Source organism: Hyla sarda, chromosome 9 (assembly GCF_029499605.1).
Source record: "Hyla sarda isolate aHylSar1 chromosome 9, aHylSar1.hap1, whole genome shotgun sequence".
NCBI classification, from domain to species: Eukaryota; Metazoa; Chordata; class Amphibia; order Anura; family Hylidae; genus Hyla; species Hyla sarda.
Genome location: NC_079197.1, coordinates 35,797,529 through 35,821,459, shown reverse-complemented (window position 1 = coordinate 35,821,459; position 23,931 = coordinate 35,797,529). Strand labels below are relative to the sequence as shown.

General features: G+C 41.2%; 1 protein-coding gene across 11 annotated transcripts in view; it reads left to right on the top strand.

The window, feature by feature from the left end:
• The window catches only part of LHX6 (LIM homeobox 6), a 159,384-nt gene extending 136,812 nt beyond the window's left edge, over positions 1 to 22,572 (top strand). For all 11 annotated transcript variants that reach the window (XM_056539542.1, XM_056539541.1, XM_056539552.1 and 8 more), the window contains 6 exons: positions 8,076 to 8,296; positions 10,524 to 10,624; positions 10,709 to 10,804; positions 13,414 to 13,588; positions 14,779 to 14,882; positions 15,033 to 22,572. In XM_056539542.1, coding sequence (XP_056395517.1) covers positions 8,076 to 8,296; positions 10,524 to 10,624; positions 10,709 to 10,804; positions 13,414 to 13,588; positions 14,779 to 14,882; positions 15,033 to 15,053 — 718 coding nt within the window. In that variant the 3' untranslated portion in view covers positions 15,054 to 22,572. The remainder of the gene's footprint in view (positions 1 to 8,075; positions 8,297 to 10,523; positions 10,625 to 10,708; positions 10,805 to 13,413; positions 13,589 to 14,778; positions 14,883 to 15,032) is intronic.
• Positions 22,573 to 23,931: the final 1,359 nt, after the last annotated feature.

Here is a 23,931-nt window from a genome sequence, read left to right as displayed (position 1 = left end):
GGGGCAAAGGGGGTAACAAAGTAACCTTGGGACATAATTTCCATCAAACCCGCACATGTAACAGACCTAAGTGGTCAATGAAACCTATGGGCTATTCCTGGCTTCTATGTATTAGTCTATAAATACAATTGGGGACTAGAAGATTCTCTAGAGAAAATCAGTGACACATCTGCTGACAATTTAGCTTAAGACAAAAGTAGAAACCCTATGAGGTTTTGGATGCTACTACATGTTTATTATGGTGCCAGACAACTTGTCCCCCATCCAAAGGATAGGTGATAAGTGCATGATCGCAGGAGGGGACCACTGGCATCCCCAGCGATCTCCTGCATGGCACCCCGGTTCTCCCCAAGAACAGAGCATGTTGATCCCCACACGAAGCGACGACTGACATGCCCCCACTTTGCATCTCCATGGGAGAACCGGTGATTAAGCATTTGAGTATCTCTGGCTCTCCCTCAGGCAGGGCTCAAGTCCTGCAGGAAAGTGTAGGAACTGAATTCCTGCTCTTTTTCCACAGCAGGAACACCATTCCCATTAGCAGGAGTTCTACAGGACCAGCCCTTGAGTGGAAATCTTTGGTAAGTTCCTGCACTTTTTTCCCAGGACTTGACCCCTGCCCACAGGGATACATGGAGAGGGTGTGTCGACCGCCGTTTCGTGCTGGGGTCGACACACTTACAACACAGTACTCCTTTAAGGGAAGGCTGTCCTTGAATAGGCCACCAAAGTGTTATATTTTGAAGTCTAACCCCTGGAACCCAACTGGTTAGGAATATTAAGGCAAACTGGATTGTCCCTACAGGTGTCTGCACTGGCTCCTACCGCTCAGCCACAACGCCCCTTCAAATTGCTTATCAGTAGTATCATACAGACAGGCCTACTATGTATTTTCCTGGAAAATGTCCAACATGTGTAAAGTCAACCTATGCCACGTAATTAGGTTTCACTGACCACTGTAGTCTATAGACCATTGTCTAGCTCATTGTGGTCCATTATCATATTCTTAGGAAAATGTTGGATCCTGGTTTTCAACCACAATAACTGCTGGCAGCCTCACACAGAGGTCAGAGAGGGAAGTAGAATGATATCTGGTGTCTCAGAATGATATCTGCCACATTTCAGGACCATTGCCATAGATCCAAGTGCAGGCTTCCATTTTTCAGCCAGTGTGTCACATATACTGCAGCGGCCACAGAGAGTGCCTTAGCATCAGCCATATTGCCTTTCTATTACCAGCTTCAGTTGTTCCTCATAGATAACTGCAATGTCCTCTAGTTTTTGTCACAATTCTCTCTATTGTCAGTTAGGACCTCCTCCAAGCTCTAAGTACAAAAATACAGTGGGACCTCAACATACAATGGTAATTGGTTCCAGGTGGACCAGCGTATATTGAAACCATCGTATTTTGAGGGAACACATACAGATATGGAACACATACAGACAAGGAACCCATACAGACACATACATGGAGGCACATACAGACAAATGCTCCATGATACTCACATGTCCTCGCCACTCCGGCCCGTCAGTTCACCTCTCCTCTGCTGTCATATCACTACGTCGCCGCTGCCCTGTTGCTCTCTGTGATGAGGTGACGGCACAAAGCAGCAGCAGCAGAGGAGCAGCGAACTGATGGGCCGGAGTGGCAGGGACATGTAAGTATCATTGAGCGGGGCACATTAAACAGCTATCCGGCGACAGCTGAAGCAGTTAGCGCTATTTTTGCGATGGCCCCGACACACAATAGCATCGTATGTTGATGCCACCTTCAACATACGATGGCCTCTGATGTTGGGGGACAACTGTACCCACTCCCCACACTTTTCATTGGCGCTGTGTTTTTCCTCTTCTGTTTTTTATATATGAGTTGTTCATTCCCAACTGTTCACAGGAAAAACTTCTCAACCAATAAAAATTACTTGTATCTCTACTCATCTGTGTATGTAACGTAACATAATGTAACAAAATGCAACATAACATAAATAATAGGACATTGTAACAATTGTAATTAACTTTTTGACAGCTACAAAGTTTCATATGTAAAGCACTCCTGCATAGGAGCATGTCATGGCCTCAAAGAGTCTACAGGGCCAAAATATGGTACCAAGCTTCAATGGGGTCCTAGCATACCTGCATATTTTTCTAATTGCACATAGTTTATTTCTGTGAAATTGCACATAAATCAGGGATGGAAATTTTTTTAACACTATATGAAGTTCTTCCCCTAAAAGCATTGCACATAGGGAGTTCCCTACAGCTGTACACGAAGGGGGGCCTTAAAGGGGTACTACGGTGGAAAACTATTTTTTTTCATTTCAACTGGTGCCAGAAAGTTAAACAGATTTGTAAATCTTAATTCTTCCAGTACTTATCAGCTGATCTATACTACAGAGAAAGTCGAGTTGTTCTTTTCTGCCTGACCACAGTGCTCTCTGCTGACACCTCTGTCCATGTCAGGAACAGTCCGGAGCAGGAGCAAATCCCCATAGCAAACCTCTTCTGCTCCAGACAGTTCCTGACATGGTCAGAAGTGGCAGCAGAAAGTACTGTGGTAAGACTGAAAAAAACGATACAACTTTCTCTGTAGAATGCAGCAGCTGATAAGTACCGGAATGATTAAGATTTTTAATACAATTAATTTACAAATCTATTTAACTTTCTGGCACCAGTTGATTTTGGTTTCCACTCGAGTACCCCTTTAGTGCATGGATAATACTGGAGTAAGATGCGCCAAAAGGTGCAGACTTCTGAATAAAGTTGGTGTTACTGTGACTGTTCATGCACCACAGTCATGAACTGATATAGATTTGTGTTATAAATATGTATATTTTCGGGTGTAAATGATAGTAAATGTGTTGGGCCCCAGAAGGACATGTAGTGTCCCGGTACCATATTTCATACATTACCTTGTGGTGAGGTCCCCAAAGACAGAGTCCCTAGGAACAGTGGGGGTCCTCTACCTTAGCTAGCCCCTCCTCACCCCATAGTCAGTTAATATTTATGTAAATAAACATGTAAATATGTCTATTGAAGATTCCTACCTTGTTCGCGTCGGAGGACCTGCGGGTCATGCGGTGTCTTAGTTCAGAACTCATGTCTGAGTTAGTTCTCATTTCACGTGTTTACCCACAATGCAATGTAACGGTGAGTGACAGTTGTTGTGGAACAATCCAAAACGGCCAACCCCTGCCCATATAAGGGAGTGGCGGCCATTATTCTCTCTCTTGGGTTGCTGACTCTGGATGAGGTAGGACCTCCGCAACTTCCAAAGACAAGAACTAGGCCCAAAGCCTTGCAGCCTATGCTAGAGACTATTAGATTTTACAATTTCCCTTTATCTCTGCAAGATCACTGGACCTAAACGCTCCCCTAAATCCAGCGGATCTATGCTACAGAATCTATGAGAAGCTACATTGAGCTTATCTGATCCCAACCAACTGTCAATCGCTGCCCAGTTATAAATGGACTTTGTTATCTGGACTGTTATTGATATTGCCTGCTTCAGAAATTCTTCAGTAAAAGTTCCTGCAAGTTTTAAGTTCAACAGTGGTTGTGGACAATCTGAATTATTACAAACGCACCTATCGCTTTTGGGAAGAGTGGCGATAGGCCCAGCAACATTACAGAATTTAAAGGGTACCTCTCATCAAATAAACTTTTGATATATTTTAGATTAATGAATGTTGAATAACTTTCCAATAGCATGTTAATGAAAAATATGCTTCTTTCTATTGTATTTTTCCCGATCAGTCCTGTCAGCAAGCATTTCTGACTCATGCTGGAGTCCTAAACACTCAGAGCTGCCAAACAGGCTGTGAACAAAGCAGACTGGCAGCTCGTAGTGTTTAGGACTCCAGCATGAGTCTGAAATGCTTGCTGCCAGGACTGGTAGGGAGACCCCTAGTGGTCATTTCTTCAAAGTGGAAAATTAAATAGAAAGAAGCATATTTTTTAATAACATGCAATTGTAAAGTCATTCTGCATACATTAATCTATAATATATCAAAAGTTTTTTTGATGAGAGGTACCCTTTAACCCTCACCCTGGCATCACGAGTGACAAGGGTTAACAGCGCCCTTTCAGTATCTAGAACAGCAACACCCCAATAACCTACACCCCACAAGGCTTTCCACACAGTTCCTCTCCACAGACACAACATCTTACACTAAATCCTACCCATTTTTTTTCCTTGCAAGTACCAAGAGGTGCAAAAAAAAAAATGCTAAACGTTGCAAATTATTGCTCAAATGAGCCTTCTAAACAGGACACCAAAAAACTGGAGTGCATGGGTTAATAAATTCCCCTGTAGTATTGAGCCGCAGGGATTTTACACTGTTTTCTAGTCTGTGTACTGTGTAATTTCCCTTTAATACAAATATGGTACAAATTTAATAGGGGAATTAATTCAATCAATAAAGAATTTGATCCCATTAGCAAAACCTAAAAATCACATGAGATCAAATTAAAAGAAATGGTCAGAAAATCTATTAAATACATTTTTTTTTTTGATGTCTGCAAAACTATCTGCAATTATTGCTCCAACGTAAAATTGCAAAACTAAACAAATACAAAGACATTAAGTGTAATTTAAATGTCCACTAAAATGAATGAGGCGGTTTCTTAAGTGCGTGTTTGTTTTTGTATTGTGTCATATGAAATACAGGCTCTCAGTGTTTGTATTCCATTTTTATCTCTGTTACAAATGTGGGATCAGCTGCAAATGGGTCTGTGTTATGATCCAGGCCGGTTCTCGGATCACTACGGTACCCCTTGGGATCTGGCTGTTGCAACCATGATATGGACCCTAAAAACCCTTTTTGACCCTCCTTACTGGGGAAAATAATAATTTATGTAGCCTGCAGCTGTGCTCGAAATATATTCTATTCAACTTCTTTGCTGGGTTTTTCACTGGTAATTTACAAACCCAAAGTTTTATGGGATCGGTAAGATTAAGTAGTCTTCTTGTAAGATGGTAGCTAATAGAGTAGAAAATGATACCTGTGTTCATCTCCACCCTACCACTGGTTTATTTACTGCCATAGTTGGTGATGACACTGGTTATCATACCTAGACAACCTACAATGAAACCATAGACCAGTGGTCTTCAACCTGCGAACCTCCAGATGTTGCAAAACTACAACTCCCAGCATGCCCGGACAGCCGTTGGCTGTCCGAGCATGCTGGGAGTTGTAGTTTTGCAACATCTGGAGGTTCGCAGGTTGATGACCACTGCCATAGACCAATAAAAATGTATTTTCAATCTCAATTTCAAACACCCCCATTACTAGTCTTCCAGCATCAAACCCATTGCCCCCAAGTGCTATCTACAATACCACATACTGTCAACCATAACACCTTAAAGGGGTATTCCAGGCCAAAACTTTTTTTTATATATCAACTGGCTCCGGAAAGTTAAACAGATTTGTAAATTACTTCTATTAAAAAATCTTAATCCTTCCAATAGTTATTAGCTTCTGAAGTTGAGTTGCTGTTTTCTGTCTAACTGCTTTCTGATGACTCACGTCCTGGGAGCTGTGCAGCTCCTATGGGGATATTTTCCCATCATGCACATCATCATTGAGCAGTTAGACAGAAAACTTCAGAAGCTAATAACTATTGGAAGGATTAAGATTTTTTAATAGAAGTAATTTTCAAATCTGTTTAACTTTCTGGAGCCAGTTGATATATATAAAAAAGGTTTTGCCTGGAATACCCCTTTAAAATACCATCCATCATGTTCTACACCAGCCACAATGCCCATAGAGTCAAATCTAAAGTCTGAAGTTGAATTTGAGTATTGCTACTATATATATAGTGGAGTGAAATATTAAAGGGGTACACCAGTGTTTTAAAGGGGTACTCCGGTGGAAAACTTTTTTTTTTTTTTAAATCAACTGCTGCCAGAAAGTTTAACAGATTAGTAAATTACTTCTATTAAAAAAATCTTAATCCTTCCAGTACTTATTAGCTCCTGAATACTACAGAGGATATGCTTTTCTTTTTTGAACACAGAGCTCTCTGCTGACATCACGAGCACAGTGCTCTCTGATGACATCTCTGTCCATTTTAAGAACTGTCCAGAGTAGAAGAAAATCCCCAAAGCAAACATATGCTGCTCTGGACAGTTCCTAAAATGGACAGAGATGTCAGCACTGGAAGGATTAAGATTTTTTAATAGAAGTAATTTACAAATCTGTTTAATTTTCTGGAACCAGTTGATTAAAAAAAAAAAAAGTTTTCCACCGGAGTACCCCTTTAATGCTTATCCCCTATTCACAGGATAGGGCATACGTGTCTAATCCTGATATCCTCGCGGCGTCTCCTGAACGGCGTTCAGGCTCTCCTTGTGTCAGGAGTGGGGTCAACACTCCCCCTCCATGAATTCTATATGGGAGCACCACATACAGCCGGATACAACCTAGGGGATAAGTGTTAAAATGTTGGGGTACTCCAACATTTTAACACTTATCCCCTAGGTTGTATCCGTCTGTATGTGGTACTTCCAGTACTTATTAGCGGCTGTATACCACAGAGGAAGTTCTTTTCTTTTTGGATTTATTTTCTGTCACAACCACAGTGCTCTCTGTTGACACCTCTCTCCATGTCAGGAACTTTCCAGAGCAGGAGAAAATCCCCATAGCAAACATATGCTGTTCTGGTGTCAGCAGAGAGCACTGTGGTCACACAGAAAAGAAATCCAAAAAGAAAAGAACTTCCTATGTAGTATATAGCCACTATTCAGTACTGGAAGGATTAAGATTTTTTTTATAGAAGTAATTTACAAATCTGTTTAACTTTCTGGCACCAGTTGATTGAAAAAAAAAAAAGTTTTCCACCAAAGTACCCCTTTAACCAATATAGTGTCCATGGTGAGGCTTGGAGGTGCAAGTAGAGGATCAAGTCATGAAGTTCCTGGGCAGTCTTGTAAAATAGAGAACATGGGCATTATTAGAGAGGAAAGGCATCTACAAAACAATTTGAGTAACTTTGTAAATATATTGCATTGCTTATTTTGTCCTAGTCCTGAGTTACAATCTGTGTTATAGTCCGGAGTTAAAGGCTTCAAAGTTACAACCTCCCAACATATTAAGCTGGATTAATATTTCTACAAAACTTTTTCGGATCTAGTACAAAATAGTGCAGTTGCTTTATATGAGCTTTCTAAGTAGTTAGAGATATGAGATTCACACACACACATCAAGTGGTGGTTTCAGCACCTTCCTTTTGTTACACTAGATTAGGTAGGTGGACACCTGATCCACACAGTCCCTGGAAGCCAATCCCGATACCTCTTCGGTGCTATCACGCAATATCAGAATAGTAGACAATATAAAACAATGTAAGAACTGCGGAGCACTCACCAGGTCTGTTTCATCAGAGGTTTCTTCATTCTCACTTGGAACAAGCGGGATACATGCAGGGGAGGATGGTGAAGACGCGGGGGTATTCAAGACGGCGACGGACCGTTTACGCGCCGTCTACGTAAACGGTCCGTTGCCTACGTTCTCTATCCCTATGTTCTCTATTTCGCAAGACTTGTAAAAAGTGGGATACATGCAGGGGAGGATGGTGAAGACATGGGGATATTCAAGACTGCGACGGACCGTTTACGCGCCGGAGCTCTTCGTTAGGCCGGTACCGGGCTGATGAAGCGCTCTGGCACGTAATCGGTCCGTCGTCTACATTCTCTATCTCTATGTTCTCTATTTCACAAGACTTGGAAAAAGTGGGATACATGCAGGGGAGGATGGTGAAGACGCGGGGGTATTCAAGACGGCGATGGACCGTTTACTCGCCGGAGCGCTTCGTCAGGCCGGCACCGGCCTGACGAAGGGTTCCGGCATGTAAACGGTCCGTCGCCATCTTGAATACCCCCGCGTCTTCACCATCCTCCCCTGCATGTATCCCGCTTGTTCCAAGTGACAATAAAGAAGCCTCTAATGAAACAGACCTGGTGAGTGCTCCGCAGTTCTTACATAGAGATATGAGATTGTTGTCTGGTTGTCATGAGTTGGTGTACTTTTATTGTACTGTGGTGCAGATACCTTTGAAAATGTCTTTGTGTCTTTCAGCCGGTTTGGAACCAAGTGTGCTCGATGTGGCAGACAGATCTATGCCAGCGACTGGGTGAGAAGAGCTCGGGGGAATGCGTATCACTTAGCGTGCTTTGCATGCTACTCCTGTAAGAGGCAGCTGTCTACTGGGGAAGAGTTCGGCCTTGTGGAAGAGAAGGTTTTATGCAGAATCCATTATGACACCATGATAGAAAATCTGAAGAGGGCAGCTGAAAATGGTAAGCCAATGCCATCTTTTGAAACTTATGTTCTGTTGAGTAGTATATAGATGTGGGTTTTTTCTACCATGCTCTTGTTATGTTGCACTAATCATTTTCTTTGTTAACTTCCTTCTTTTGTGTGTTATTCATGAATGCTATGATTAAGCTATTAGTCATGGCATCCAGCTGTGCAAGTGACAGAATGCGTTCAGTAATCAACCAAATGGAATCTATCGGCAGTAGGAGAACATTTTACCATAGCCCCTCTCCCTCCCTTCCTAAATTTGGAAAGTTTGGATGTATAGTTATTATAAGCCTTATATCTAGCACAAATATTATATACAATAAAACATAATTGGGATTCCCAGGAATTCTCTTGTCCCTATAGAAAGTTATGTGCCTTACTAATATTGTCATCTCCAGATGAGGCACATGTTTTCCCGGTTAACATAAATGGATGTAATGAATGGTAGCCCTCTGCCCAGGACAGGATTTCCTGTCTATGGTTAAGCTACCTTGGTCAAGTGTACATAATGTCCATTCTCGATACTTGGCAGCTGCTATCCTGAAAGCTTTTGCAGAACCTTTAGTTGACTGCTCAGGATGGAGATATAATCATGGAAAAATGTCCCTTTAGTGAAAATAGAGACATGATTTAAAAAATAAATAAAAAATTGTTCTAAAGAAGAGTATGTAGGGATATGACAACATAAATGAGAATATTTCACTTGTTATCAAGTATTCAGACTTGTTTAAGAAAATAATATAAAATAAAGTAAAATAGTCACCGATTCCCTTCCTCTGCCGTTCTGCTGGTGGCCGGTTCCCTGCAGATCTCCACTTCCTAGTCAGTCTCGATACACAGGAAGTACCAATCACTGGCCACAGTGGTTACCTACCTCTGCCTGGGATCTGGGCACTTCATCGTGAGAGACAAGGACCAGGAAGTAATGGGTACCAGGCATCGGTGGAATGGCAGCTGCCAGTGATCGGTGAGGTAATCACGGCTTTTACATTTTTTAATCCAATCTTTTTTCATTTCTCCTCTCCCCAGACAACCCCTTTAAGGTCCTCATAGACATTACATAGCCGTATCTCTGGCCAACATATTTCACCAAGATTCAACTACAGACATTGTTGAGTTTTCAGTCTCATAGGTAGTGAAGGGAGTAGTGGCTGCGCCTATACACTGCCGCTCCATATACTCGGGGGACATTTTACCTCTTATCTCCTGATCGGTGGAGGTCCCAGCAGTCAGGCCCCTTTTAAATTTTCAGATACCCCTTTAGTCTAAGCAACTGGGACTCAGAGCAATCTTTTGCAGTCTCTAGGGGGAACCTGGAGAAAAGTGTTTCGTTCAGCAGAGATTAGAAGGGTACTCCACTGGAAACATTTTTTTTATTTTAAATCAACTGAAAGTTAAACTGATTTGTAAATTACTTCTATTTAAAAATCTTAATCCTTCCAGTACTTATCAGCTACTGTATACTACGGAGGAAGTTCTTTTCTTTTTGAATTCCCTTTCTATATGACAACAGTGCTCTCTGCTGACATCTGTCTATGCCAGGAACATTCCCGAGTAGGAGTAAATCCCCATAGCAAACCTCTGCTGCTCTGGACAGTTCCTAACATGGACAGAGGTGTCAGCAGAGAGCACTGTGGTCAGACAGAAAAGAGATTCAAAAAGAAAAAAAAACTTCCTTTGTAGCATACAGCAGCTAAGTACTGGAAGAGTTAAGATTTTTAAATTGAAGTTATTTACAAATCTGTTTAACAGTGTATTAAAAAATTCTTTTTAGTACCCCTTTAAGTATTACAAATTTCCTATTAAAGGCAGTAGACTGTGGGTGTACTGCACAGATGTGTTGGGTCTAGAAAGAAGCTATTTGTAGCTGATCTCCATTGAATTACTTAAAAAATAATTTTTAAAATAAACTAATCTCATTTATGTCACTAGATACCTTCTTTTAATAAGCCCAAAGTCTGAGGTTTATAGCAAACAACCAGGCGGCATGTATCAGCTATAAATATATATATCCAGAGGTCACCTAAACATGATCATTCCCTAAAATTGTAGTGTAGGAGGATCATACTAAAGTGGGTCGCATGTAAAATTCTGTATTTTCAGTAAATGGGAATGTGTGAATGTATGAATACATAACCACTACTTAAATTATTCTGTTTCATGAGTCATATATCATTGACGAACCATAAAATGACAAGTGAGGAATAACTGTATTTACAGGAAATGGTATAACGTTGGAGGGGGCAGTACCATCAGAACAAGACAGCCAGCCCAAACCAGCAAAAAGAGCACGGACATCATTCACAGCAGAACAGCTACAGGTATTAGATTCACTGTTGGGGATCAAATTGACTTTCAAGCAGCACATTGGACTTTGCCGCTAATCTTCTCCCTCCCTTCTGTAGGTGATGCAGGCACAGTTTGCTCAGGATAATAATCCCGATGCCCAAACACTTCAGAAACTTGCAGATATGACAGGATTAAGCAGAAGAGTTATCCAGGTTAGTATTATGAAATGTGCACTGCTATTTATTAACATTATACAGTGATCCCTCAACTTACAATGGCCTCAACATACAATAGTTTCAACATACATGTTTTTTTTCTGGACCATCGTAACTTGAAACCAGACTCAACATACAGTGCTATGGAATCTACGAAACGTGTCAATGGTTGGAAGAACCGACCAATCAGAACGTACATTTCACTGGTAAAACCCCTGTATTCCTGAAGTGTATGCACTGACTGGTGTCTGGTAGCGCCCCCTACAGTACAGGGAGGTATTACATGTTCTGTACTCTTTACCTATATTACTGAAGTGTATGCACTGACTGGTGTCTGGTAGCGCCCCCTACAGTTCAGGGTGGTATTACATGTTCTGTACTCTTTACCTGTATTACTGAAGTGTATACATTGACTGTTGTCTGGTAGCGCCCCCTACAGTACAGGGTGGTATTACATGTTCTGTACTCTTTACCTGTATTACTGAAGTGTATACATTGACTGTTGTCTGGTAGCGCCCCCTACAGTACAGGGTGGTATTACATGTTCTGTACTCTTTACCTGTCCCAGGGATAGCTGCTCCTTTGGATATCAGATGAGGGCGGCTCCATGTTACTTTTTTTTTTTCTTAGGACATTGCGTGTTCTGTATAAGACCCTGAAGAAGCTTCTGTCCTGTACATAGACCAGTGTTTCCCAAAGAGGGGGCCTCCAGCTGTTGCAAAACTACAACTCCCAGCATGCCCGGACAGCCGTTGGCTGTCCGGGCATGCTGGGAGTTGTAGTTTTGCAACAGCTGGAGGCACCCTGGTTAGGAAACACTGACATAGACAGTGATTTACAGCTCCCAGCAGATCTTTATTACTTTTATATGTAAGGATTTTTCTTTAATTCTCACTTTTTCCTATTTTTGGATGATATTTTGGTGGCTTCAGAACCAATTACCAGGTTTCCATAGAGTTCTGGTCTCAACATACAATGGTTTCAACATACAATGGTCGTCCTGGAACCAATTAATAGTGTAACTTGAGGGATCACTGTATCAGATAAAAGGGGCCTTAAGAAAGGTCACGGTGTATGTATGAGTAGGGTACCCCTCCTTACAGTATTTTGTGTTTTCCATTGTATAGTTGTTTTTGTACTTGTTGATGCCGACTGCCCTTGCGTAGTTATCCTTTTGTATTACCCTAGTTGTTGACAATGGCTAGCCTGCCAGAATCCTGCGTATGTCATAGGTCGCCGGGAGACATTGTAAGATAGTAAAGAATTGTCTAATTCTTAAAGGGGTAGTCCAGTGGTGAAAAACGTATCCCCTATCCTAAGGATAGGGGATAAGTTTGAGATCGCGGGGGTCCGACCGCTGGGGCCCCCTGCGATCTCTCTGTACGGGGCCCCAGCTCTCCGCCCAGATAGCGGGTGTCGACCCCCGCACGAGGTGGCGGCCGACACGCCCCCTCAATACATCACAATGGCAGAGCCGGAGATTGCCGAAGGCAGCGCTTCGGCTCTGCCATAGAGTTGTATTGAGGGGGCGTGTCGGCCGCCATCTCGTGCGGAGGTCGACACGCCCCCTTCCCGCGGGCTGTCGGGGCTCCGTACAGGAGATCGCAGGGGGCCCCAGCGGTCGGACCCCCGTGATCTGCAACTTATCCCCTATCCTTAAGATAGGGGATAAGTTGCTCACCACTGAGTCACCACTGGACTACTCCTTTAAGACAATGTAAACTTAGACTAGAGAAGACTATAGACTACAGTCTGAGAATGTTCCAGATTTTAACAGTGGCTTATATGGTTTGAAAATCTGGCACATCTATAGACTATTCTAAGCTTGCACCTTGTATTAATTGCCTTGTTTTAACACCAAAAATGCGATCCAAAGAATTGGGCATTTTTGCCACATATAAGCCACAACTTTTGAGGACACAATAGTGTCCAAAAGTGTCTAAAACTCATTGGAAAACATGTTTTTGTTGCAAATTGCACCAGATTTGTGGCACAGACTATTTCAATTATTTCCTTCTTTCTTGGCTGCTTGTAGGAGATAAAGTTCATTGCCACCACTAGCCCACACAGGTTTTGACATAGAGGAAGTGTTACAGTACCGAATGCTTCACTGTGGCATTGCTGCATAGGGAGGGACCATTCAAAGGGCTAGCGGAAGTGGATATTCAGAAGTGTAAATCAGAGTGCACAATCCCATAGAAGCTTTAATTTGAGGCGGAATTCCACAAGCGAAAATTCGGCTGTGTGAATAGACCCTTAGGTTTTTAAAGAGGTTACTTGATAAGACTATCCCCTAATTCCTGGTCATTTTTCCTGTGTATCTTGACTTGAAACATGGAAGATGAAGCAGATGTTCCTTGACATAACATAAAGAAACTCTATGAGCTTCTGATTGTCCCCATAACAGTGATATTGTTGGGGGCTTCATGGACCAACGTGCCAATATGTATATGGAGAGGTCGAATAGTACACCATGTCCTTTTAAATGTTCCTTCAGTCTCCAGTAGTTGACCACAGATACTTATTGTTTCGATAGTTTGTATCATCCATAACTGATACAGTATGTATTTGCTGATTATTTTTGTAAAACAATTTAAAATCCCCAGGTTTGGTTTCAGAACTGCCGAGCACGACATAAAAAACACACGCCTCAGCATACAGTGCCTCCACCCGGCCCTACACCAACCCGTCTCACCTCTTCACTTTCAGATGACATTCACTTCTCCCCCTTCAGCAGTCCAGAAAGAGCCAGAATGGTGACATTACATGGTTATATAGAAAGTAAGTAACACTTTACCTGATGTAATATAGTAATATGCTTAACTACACATCAAACCGTATGTTCTAAATTTTACCAAAATCTTATCGTTTGCATGTTCATTCATCCACCTCCGTAAAGATGTTAGCATCAGGTCCATGTAGGGTTGCATTAGCACGTTATGCCCTTCATTCCTTTTCTTAAACTGGCTGTCTGGGGATGACAACCATGCTACAGAGAGAAGTGTATGACATGCTGCATAGTCCCTGAAAAAGTCACTGCAGGAAATGCATGGCCGCAGTTTTCCTGGCTATAACAGATAAATATTGGTAGTTTGAGAAAAGTGGATCCCTGACATTCACTTAAAGGGCTACTTTATATTTATTTTAAAAAAAAAGCTTCAAAGCCACCCCACTTCCTGGATATGTTCCCTGTAAACCATCCTGCCTGATATGCATGGCTCCTGTGGCCTCTGTTGTCTTCTCTTGCTGTTTGATATTATCTGCCATTCTTCTCACTGCAGCTCTGCTCTGTCAGCCAGCTCACTCTCTGAGAGCAGTCCCCAGCCCTCCCCAGTGTCTGATTAGCCATACACACCTCCCAGTGCTTAGCACTAAAGAGAACATGACTCATCAGTGCAGGGTGGTCTGTGTCTCTCATGATGGTGGGGAATGCTTTCAGAGAGGTATTTGGACAGAGACAGAGCGGATGGCTGGTGACAACCAAAGAGGGGAAACTCTATATAGCTCTATATAGCTAATGAATGATATTTAGACAATAAAATAGGTTGATAAGAGGGAAAGGATGAGCTATGAGTTTAGTTCCCTGGAGTACCTCTTTAATTGCTGGGCTGGGTTCAACAGGATAGACCCCTTTAAGAAGGACCTGTGGTTACATAGCTATGGCGGGGGCTGATTACGTAACTGTTTAAAGCGTGGCAATCAGCCCCCATTACAATTTTCCTGTGGATTTGGTGCTAAAATCCATGTAGATAAAAACAGTGGCCATTTACTACTGCAAATGCTTTAGAATTTTAGCACAATGTTAGCAAAAGTGCGCCAAAAACCATTTGACATGACTTCCACTTCATTTACTATGTTAACAAATAAGTAAATAGTAAATATTAGTAAAATCCATATTTCTTCAATACGGTACTTATCTCATGGTTTCCAAATGATGTATGGTAATAGTATATGATGACATTTCTCCACAGGCCAGGTACAGTGTGGGCAGGTGCACTGCAGACTCCCCTATGCTGCTCCTCCTGTGCATCTCAAAAGTGACATGGAAGCATCACTGTCTAATAGAGGAGACAAGGTAAGAGCTGCTGCCCATGATGGGGAATATTAAATACCAAAGGACCTTATTCTAGTCAGTATGATATTTTCTCTTTACTAGTTTGTTAATCAGAATAGATTGGCCTAAAAATGTATAACTGGTTTATAACTGTACCATTTATTATGGCAGGTAATCCTTTTCCAGTATTGAACATCATCTTCTACCATTGGTGACGACATGCAGCCCTTTAAGCCGGGGTCATGAAGAATTCGGTTTGAGATGGGCACTCAGCACAGAGGATGTTGTATTCCCTTTGGGTTTTATTTTCGAGGAAAGTGGCCAATACACATCAGAGACTTTCATTTTCCTTGTAGAGAGGACAGACTTTGCCTCCCAGGAGAAGCAGGGAAGGATTGAGAATGGTCATCTTGTGGATTTGACATTGGTATTAAACTATAATACACTTACAAGTGAAAGCTACCCATTCTCAGACTGAAGTTGTCATCCATTGCATTTGTGTTGAAGAACACTTACCACCAACATGAGAAGACCTCAGTAACTTGGTAAGATTACAGTTCAGAAGACAGCTGACCACAGCAGAGATACTGAATATGCCTGGATAGCACACATTAATAGTGGCTACTTGTGGAGAGACAGGCCAAAAAAAAAAAAAACAGGCCACAGTGTTTTGGTTTTGAGTTGGTTGCCGGTACAATGAAAGCCATCTTAATCTTCTTTATAAGATATTATTCATGTCCTCTTAAAATTTTTATTCCATAGTACTCGGCTTCTCTGTTTTGTTTACCACCATCCTATTCTTTGGATATGTTGTAGAGCAGATTCCTAAATATTACCTCTAAATGTAATGGGTTTGACTTTTCTCACTCACCAGACTCCTGGTAGACACCTGTCTACATTGTGGGCATAGGCCAAGGCTGCTAAGGGCCTTTAGAAAGAGGGAGCCTTGCTCAGATGGTCCCGTCCTTTTTTTCTGTCGGTTGGCGAGAACTGGTGCAGGACTCTTCTCTACTGATTTGGGTGGAGCAACCAAACAAGTGGGAAATTGATCCAAGAGTTGAAGAATGGGCATGAAGGCAAAAAAACACCAGGTCCTTGTGTCTTGGTTTGAAAACCCTGCATTGTAAGGGGGTGCATTTTAATCTATGCTATGGGGAACCCTCAAATTTATGTAATTGTCATCTATGTAAATGTAAATTTTCCACATCCCGAACCACTTATTGTAGGGTATGGCTCTGCAGATCTGTTTACGCAGATCTGTTTATGCTACAGATATAACACATGTAACGATAGAACATTAGTGTAGCGTGCTGGGCATTTGGCTAGCGCTTGCTACATCTGAACATTATTATCCATAAAAGATAAAAGCCAGACAGTCAGAGCAGAGTATTTTCTTTTTGTTCATGCAACATAGCTTAAAAGACCAGTACCAAACAAAGTACTGTACTGTACATCTCCATGCTGCCTATTGTCTATATATAATATATATTTCTTGCAAGAATATCAACAGCTCTTTGATTTTTTTTTTTTTGTTTTGTTTTTTAATAGTTTGGTTAAACTTTATTTATTTTGCTCTACTTTTGCTCTAGTGGTTTCCAAATGTCTTAAGAAAAGGTGTATGTCCCCAGACTCTTAAAGGGCTTATATCACAAAGGACTATTATTTAACAGGAGCTAGGAACCATGTCAATTACTTTAAGGTTCTTATACACCTTTGTAAAATCATGGCATTACCACACTGTATGCTTATGATTTCCAAATTTATGTGATGGTTGCAAGGTTACCCGCAACCTTACTTCCCACATGGAAACTTTAGCAGCAATCTGGCAATGTCATGAGTGCAGTGTGAATGGTGGGCAGCCTTTGGTTGTCATGAAACTCTAGCTTCAGAGCCACATGTATAAAAATAGCTGAAAATTTTGACAGTGTGACCAACTTCAAGAATTTAAGCAATGCCATCTATTTACCTGTGCAGTGTGTGTAGACACTTTTGTGTTTTGCACTTGAAAAATATAATTTATTTACATTTGGAAGTGTTGGGGTAACACCACATGTAACAATCTTGCTGCAAATTTTAGGATAAATGAAGCAAGACTTACACTTAAAAGTTGACCATCAACGGATTTTAAAAGTATAAAGTAAAGGCATGGTTGCATAGGGCTTTCGACCCTTAATTTGTACATACCCCTCATTAGTTAATTGACCCCTACAGCGCTGAGATATCAAAGCTTAAATAATATGAAAATTAGGCTTTGGAGCCCACTGGTCATTCTCCTCGGCTTCTAGAGCCCAACACAGTTCAACCCTTTCACTAGTCAGTCACTGCCCATTGTGCGCTGCCCCTGATTGGCAGCCACTAGGCTGTACTGTAATCCCCATCTCTCTGAGGGGAACCCCCAGTGGACTCTAAAGCCCCTGATTGGTCCACTGAGCTTCATTAAGTCCAGGGTCAACGCATCCGTCTACCAGGAGATTTTGAAGCGCTTCATGCTTCCTTTCCTTTTAAGTTGCATCAATGAAATACACATTTGCACGATATTCTAATTTTTCTAGTTTCAAATGTAGTGTTGTGAGAAAAGATTCAGTAGAACTAGACATTTATTAATTTTAAAAAAAATCTGCTCATTATGAACCCCAGACTCCTAAACCCCAGATAAACTGAGGTTTATAGTAATACATTTCTAATTCTACTCAATCTTTTCCTACACATATAAGAGAAGTGTCTGCTTTGCTAGAAGCAGCGCCACTTAAATACATGTAAGTGAAAGCAGATGACCTTCAATGCCATACAGTCTATGGACAAGATTAACAAATTCTCTTGTTTCTAGTGTATGCAGCCCCTTCAATAGCGTAGCGCTGACAGATGAATGAATATATCTATGCATATTACAATCTTATGCCATCAACAAGATCCAAAAGTTAACAATCCATCATAATAAAGAGTCTTTTATACACGTGCTAGAACAGTGGTCTCCAACCTCTGGCTCTCTAGCTTTTAGAAAATGTACAATTCCTAGCTTGCCCAGGGCATGTTAAGATTTGTAGCTTTGCAATATATGAAGAGCCACAGGCTAGAGATAATTGTATTTTGAAGAAAATGATTCTAATGGATTTTCCATACCAATAGCTTTCTTTGATATTGCCCTTATTTGAGTTGGCATTGTAAAACCTTTAGCAAAAATTAAGGAATCACCACACTTAGGGCATGGTCTCCGAGCTTTTTTTTTTTATTTCATAGAAAATACACAAAATTGTGGAATCATCTTGTCATTAGTATTTCTATAACAAATACATTCACAGGTCTATAAATTTAACATAATATGGAATGAAAAGTCAATAAGTGTGTAAAGGGGTATTCGGCCCCTAGACATCTTATCCCCTATCAAAAGGATAAAAGATGAGATGTCTGATCGCGGGGGTCCCACTGCTGGGGACCCCCGGGATCTCAGCTGCAGCACCCAGCTGTCATGACTGCACAGAGCAAACATCGTGACATCACGGCTCCGCCCCTCGTGATGTCACAGGCCGCCCCTTAATGCAAGTCTATGGGAGGGGGCGTACCTTGTATTGAGGGGCGGGTTGTGACATGATGAGGGGCGGAGCTGTGATGTCACAATGCTATGGCCCCTGTATCGCCCGTCATTACGCACAGAGCGAGTTTGCTCTGTGCAGTAATGACAGAGGGGTGCTGCAGCTGAGATCCCAGGGATCCCCAGCGGTGGGGCACCCACGATCAGGCATCTTATGCCCTATCCTTTGGATAGTCGATAAGATCTCTAGGGCGGAGTGCCCTTTTAAGTAAGTGCTTATAGACTGTATCAAGCTGTGAACTCAGCTAATTGAAGGTAAACATGGCCCCAAAAAGAAAGTTGTCTTTTGAAATAATGGAAAAGATTATAAAACTTCTCCACGGTGGATTTTCAACAGAGTTTGGCAAAAGATGTTGGTTGTTCCCAGTCAGCTGTGTGCAAAATTTTTTGTACACATAAAAAAAAATGGGGAAAAGAGGAAACAAATGGGTTGACCAAGGAGAAAGTCAAAAGCATAAACTTAAAAAAAAAATAAAACTATGCCTTAAAAATAGAAAGAACACAGCAATAAAAATGGGCAGAAAAATTAGTCAATGTTTGAGACAAAAGAATTAAAAAAAATAAGCTAAACTTATTGAGATTTACATGTAGGAAAAAGTATAATCTAAACAGAAGAAAACAAGGCATTAACTATAGAGAAGCAACCATGGAGTGTTGAGGATTGGATTAAAGTAATATTTGGTAATCAATCACCAATCTGCATTGGCCAAATAGATTATGTTGGAACATAGTTAGGTTATAGTCTAAAAATAACATTTAACACCTGAGAAAAAAAAAACAATTGTTTCTTTCACTTATTAATGATATAGAGTTGCATGTTAGGTAAAGGACCAGAGGTTATGACAAGCCTTACCCCAACAATCAAAGCACAAGGTTTTAATGTTCTCTCATTCAATTGATTCAATGGTCTATAATATTGATTATATTTTTATATATTGATTATATTGATTCAATGGTCTATAAGGCTCCATCCTACAAAGTACACCAGTGACTGCTCTCTGAAAAAGATGGAACAAGCTTGATTTAGAATATTGTTCATCATAAGTGTCCAGGCCTCAAAGAATTTAGGTGTCATAAAAGCTAAGGAGAAGCAACAAAGTACTAACTAACTAAAGTACTATTTTGTAAATGATTCCATAATTTCTTCCTCTGTTTGATCAGAAAAATTGTCAATAATTACAATAATTTCCTTTCATATGTTTGAGTTACGTTCCATGAAGCCATGTTCTGCTAATACACAAAGTTTCATGTCATATCTGTGATATGTGTATATACTACTAAGTGAAAAAAGCTAGAAGAACATCAAGTCACAATTCTAAATGTGGTGATTCCATAATTTTTTCCATGGGTTCTATAACATTCTTAGCTTTTCCATGACTTCACTCTCACACAATACAATGTAGTGTTAATAGAATACTTCTTATAGAATTGTTGCAGATCTTACGTAATTGTTTCATAGGAGGAAAAACTATAACTTCGCAGGAGAATGGAGAACTATTATAAGCTTCTTTCATTCTGCTGTACTAAGTACACATAAAAGTTTTTAAAGCCAAAAAAACGAAATGCAATTTTCACATCCTAATGAAATCAATTTTTGTAGGATAATTTTCTTAAGTCTTGCGTTCATTATGTAAAAAATTTTTTGAAACAAAAGATTCCTGAACTTTTATAGATTCCGTAGTAGACTATTTGTGGCATTTTATAAGCAAGTGACAGAGGTTTTTGTAAGACATATGCATGCATCATTTCTAAGGGATTCTGCAAATTGGCATATTGTACCATTAATCTTCTATGGACATAACACCCAAACCACCATGCTTCTAACTGACCTGAACTAAGGTCATCATAGGCTTCTATGGTGATCTGAGCTTTGTCCAGTAGAACCATGTGGGGTCTGAGTGATGCAATAATACAGCAGTCTGAAATTGACAAAATAAATAAAATGTTAATATACTCTTTAGGACTATGAACCTCTTAAAGGGTTGTCCAGGAATTGAAAAACAGACCTATTTTCTTTCACAGACTGTTCCCTGCCTGTCCCCTGCAGGTTGGCTGTGTTTCTGCATCTCAGTTCCATTTAAGTGAATGGAGCCAAGTTGTAATACCACACCCAACCTGGAGACACACGGGGAGCGATCTTTGAAAGAAAATAGGTCTGATTTTTTAATTAGTGGACAACCCCTTTAACCCCTTAATGACCAAGGACATAAATTTACATCCTGGTGCTGCGGTACTTAGCGCACCAGGACTTATATTTATGTCCTGTACATGACTGCGCGCATCGGAGTGATGCTCGGATCATGAGTGGCTGATCCCGGCTGCTGATCGCAGCCAGGGACCCGCCGGTAATGGCCGACATCCGCGATGATGTCTGCCATTAACCTCTCAGATGCCGTAATCAATACAGATCACAGCGTCTGCAGCAGTGCGGTCAGAAATATGGATGATCGGATGACCCGCAGCGCTGCCACAGCAATCCGATCATCCAGAACGGCGCACGGAGGTCCCCTCACCTGCCTCCGCTGCCTTCCACAGGTCTTCTGCTCTGGTCTGAGATCGAGCAGAGCAGAAGATGACTGATAACATTGATCAGTGCTTTGTCCTATACATAGCACTGAACAATATTAGCAATCAAAGGATTGCTATAAACAGTCCCCTATGGGGACTATTAAAATGTAAAAATAAAAGTAAAATAAGTTAAAAAAAAAGGTTTTAAAGAAATTTGAAAAATCCTCTCCCCCAATAAAAATGTAAAATGTCCTTTTCCCCACTTTACCCCCATAATGGGGCTCACCATATTTAAAGTAATGTGGACTACCAAACTATAACTCACCATTAAGAGTCGGAACTTTGTAGCTCTTAAAAGAACTACCAACAAGTCTGTAATAAAATGATATGAAGCCAAAGAGGAATTAAACATCAACTACCCAAAGTTTGTAGCTTCATTTTGATGTTTGGGGGAATCAGGGTATTGAATTAGGTGTAATATCCACTTAAAGTCCACTTGAGGTTCTATTCTGTCAGTGACTATTCAGTGATCTTATGGAATTTTGTATGCTTAGAGCTTTCTACTTAGTCAATTTAACATTGGGTGTTGAAAAGAACACAATTTCCTCTGCATGCTATTACCAGCCACTATAAACAGCTATATTCATCTCTGTGTAATACATACACCTCTGTCACTTGGCGAAGTGTGCCAGGAATATAGCCAATTACTTAGCAAATATAAAGAAAATTACATCTAACCACCATTCAGCTTTCCTAAAGGATATATATTACTGAAGCAGCTTTTAAACTGATCGCTATATATAAACACAGCCAATGCTAAGAGGCCTCTTTTCAAAAATCCTTCATAATGGACTCCCTCTGTTAAGGGACGTCTTATGGCGTTGCGCACTGTACAAAGATGCCTTTGAATAGGCAGGGAAATTTCGACTGGGTTTTTGACATTTAGCGGATATACTTCATGACATACAGGCTCTACAAATAAACCGGTGATCAGCTGAAAAATAGCGACGAGTAATTAACTAAAAAACTCTGCATAATTATGTCATCCTCCTACAGAAAAGGTGGAATAATTATGCAAATGATGAATTGATTGTAATGAGAATCAGCCACTTTACAACCTCGTCGACGGGCACTCTTTCACTGCCAAGATTTTCAGGTGTGTAAACATAGTCATTGAATATGAGATGCACAACGCCGCATGCATCTGCTTACTGTGAATCAGGCAAATCACAACGATCCCTTGTTCTTTTACATAACTGACCTCTATTATTACTGAGGCTTAATCAATATTCTAAGCTAGGTCTGCAGCCTAATACATGGTGGTGACGTGTGCACGGAGCCTTACAGAGTTTCATAGAGTCCCTGCAGCTCCATATTAAGGAGTAATAGGCAGTCAGTTTGACCCTTTACGGTGGTTTTGTATTCTGGAGATATTTCCTTAAAAAAGAAAGAGGAGAATACATAAATATCATGACGTCTGATTCAATAAACATAGGTTTAGTAGGGCCCCAGAAGATTGATTGGCTGCTGTATTAAGACACTGTATACTTGCAGAGATTTTATATGGTGGATTCTCTGCACCTTGGCGTCACGGCTACCTGTCTCCAGTAAATGGGCATGTCAAACATAAACAAATATAAAAATCATGAAATGACAACACTTATTAACCTGCAAAGAAATGAGGCAAAATAAATATAAGTTTCTTTTTAAATGCTCCAATCTCAGGACAATTCATGTATCAATTTTCCATAAACTTCCCTATATTAATAGATTTTCTGATTTAAATGTACAACTCCTGCTCTGAGCCATGAGGCTGCCATATATATATATATATATATATATATATATATATATATATATATATGTGTGTGCCCTAAAGATTCCAAAAGATTGGAATACTATACCAATTCTACATAAAAAAAAAAGCTAAAAATACCTAGTTAAAGGGGTTATACAGGGAAAAACATTTTTTTATATATCAACTGGCTCCAGAAAGTTAAACAGATTTGTAAATTACTTCTATTAAAAAATCTTAATCCTTCCAGTACTTATGAGCTTCTGAAGTTAAGGTTGTTCTTTTCTGTCTAAGTGCTCTCTGATGACACATGTCTCGAGAACTGCACAGAGTAGAAGAGGTTTGCTATGGGGATTTGCTGCTAAACTGGGCGGTTCCCAAGACACGTGTCATCAGAGAGCACTTAGATAGAAAAGAACAACCTTAACTTCAGAAGCTCTTAAGTACTGAAAGGATTAAGATTTTTTTTAATAGAAGTAATTTACAAATCTGTTTAACTTTCTGGAGCCAGTTGATATATAAAAAAATAAAAATGTTTCCTGGATAACCCCTTTAACCCCTACAGGACCCATGACGTAACGGTACGTCCCGACACCCTGGGTCTTAAGGACCAGGGACGTACATTTACGTCATGGGCAGTTTTAGTCCCCGCCGTGCGCCGGGCGGGGATCGGAGCGGGATGGCTGCTGAAATCATTCAGCAGGCATCCCGTGCAAATGACCAGGGGGGTCATCAGACCCCCCCATGTCGGCGATCGCGGCAAATCGCAAGTGAATTCACACTTGCGATTTGCGCGATTCCGGGTCATTACGGGTCTATAGTGACCCGGTGACCCGGAATGTAAGGGGGATCGCGGGTGTCTAAGACACCCACGATCCCCCTGAAGCGATAGGAGTGAGGTGGCACGGGTGCCACCCCTCCTATCCCTGCTATTGGTGGTCTAGACGCGACCACCAATAGCAGATCGGGGGCGGGGGTGTTTACTTTCGTTTTCCCCGTCCTGCCCTCCCACAATAGGCGGGGCAGGACGGGGAAACGACGGGGACCGGCGCCGAAGATCCACTTACCGATCCGGGCGGGCGTCGGAGGCTGCAGGCGACGGAGATCGGCGGGCGGCGATGACGTGCGGCTGGATCCGACGGAAGCCGGTGAGTTGCCTAGCAACATCTGGAGGGTAC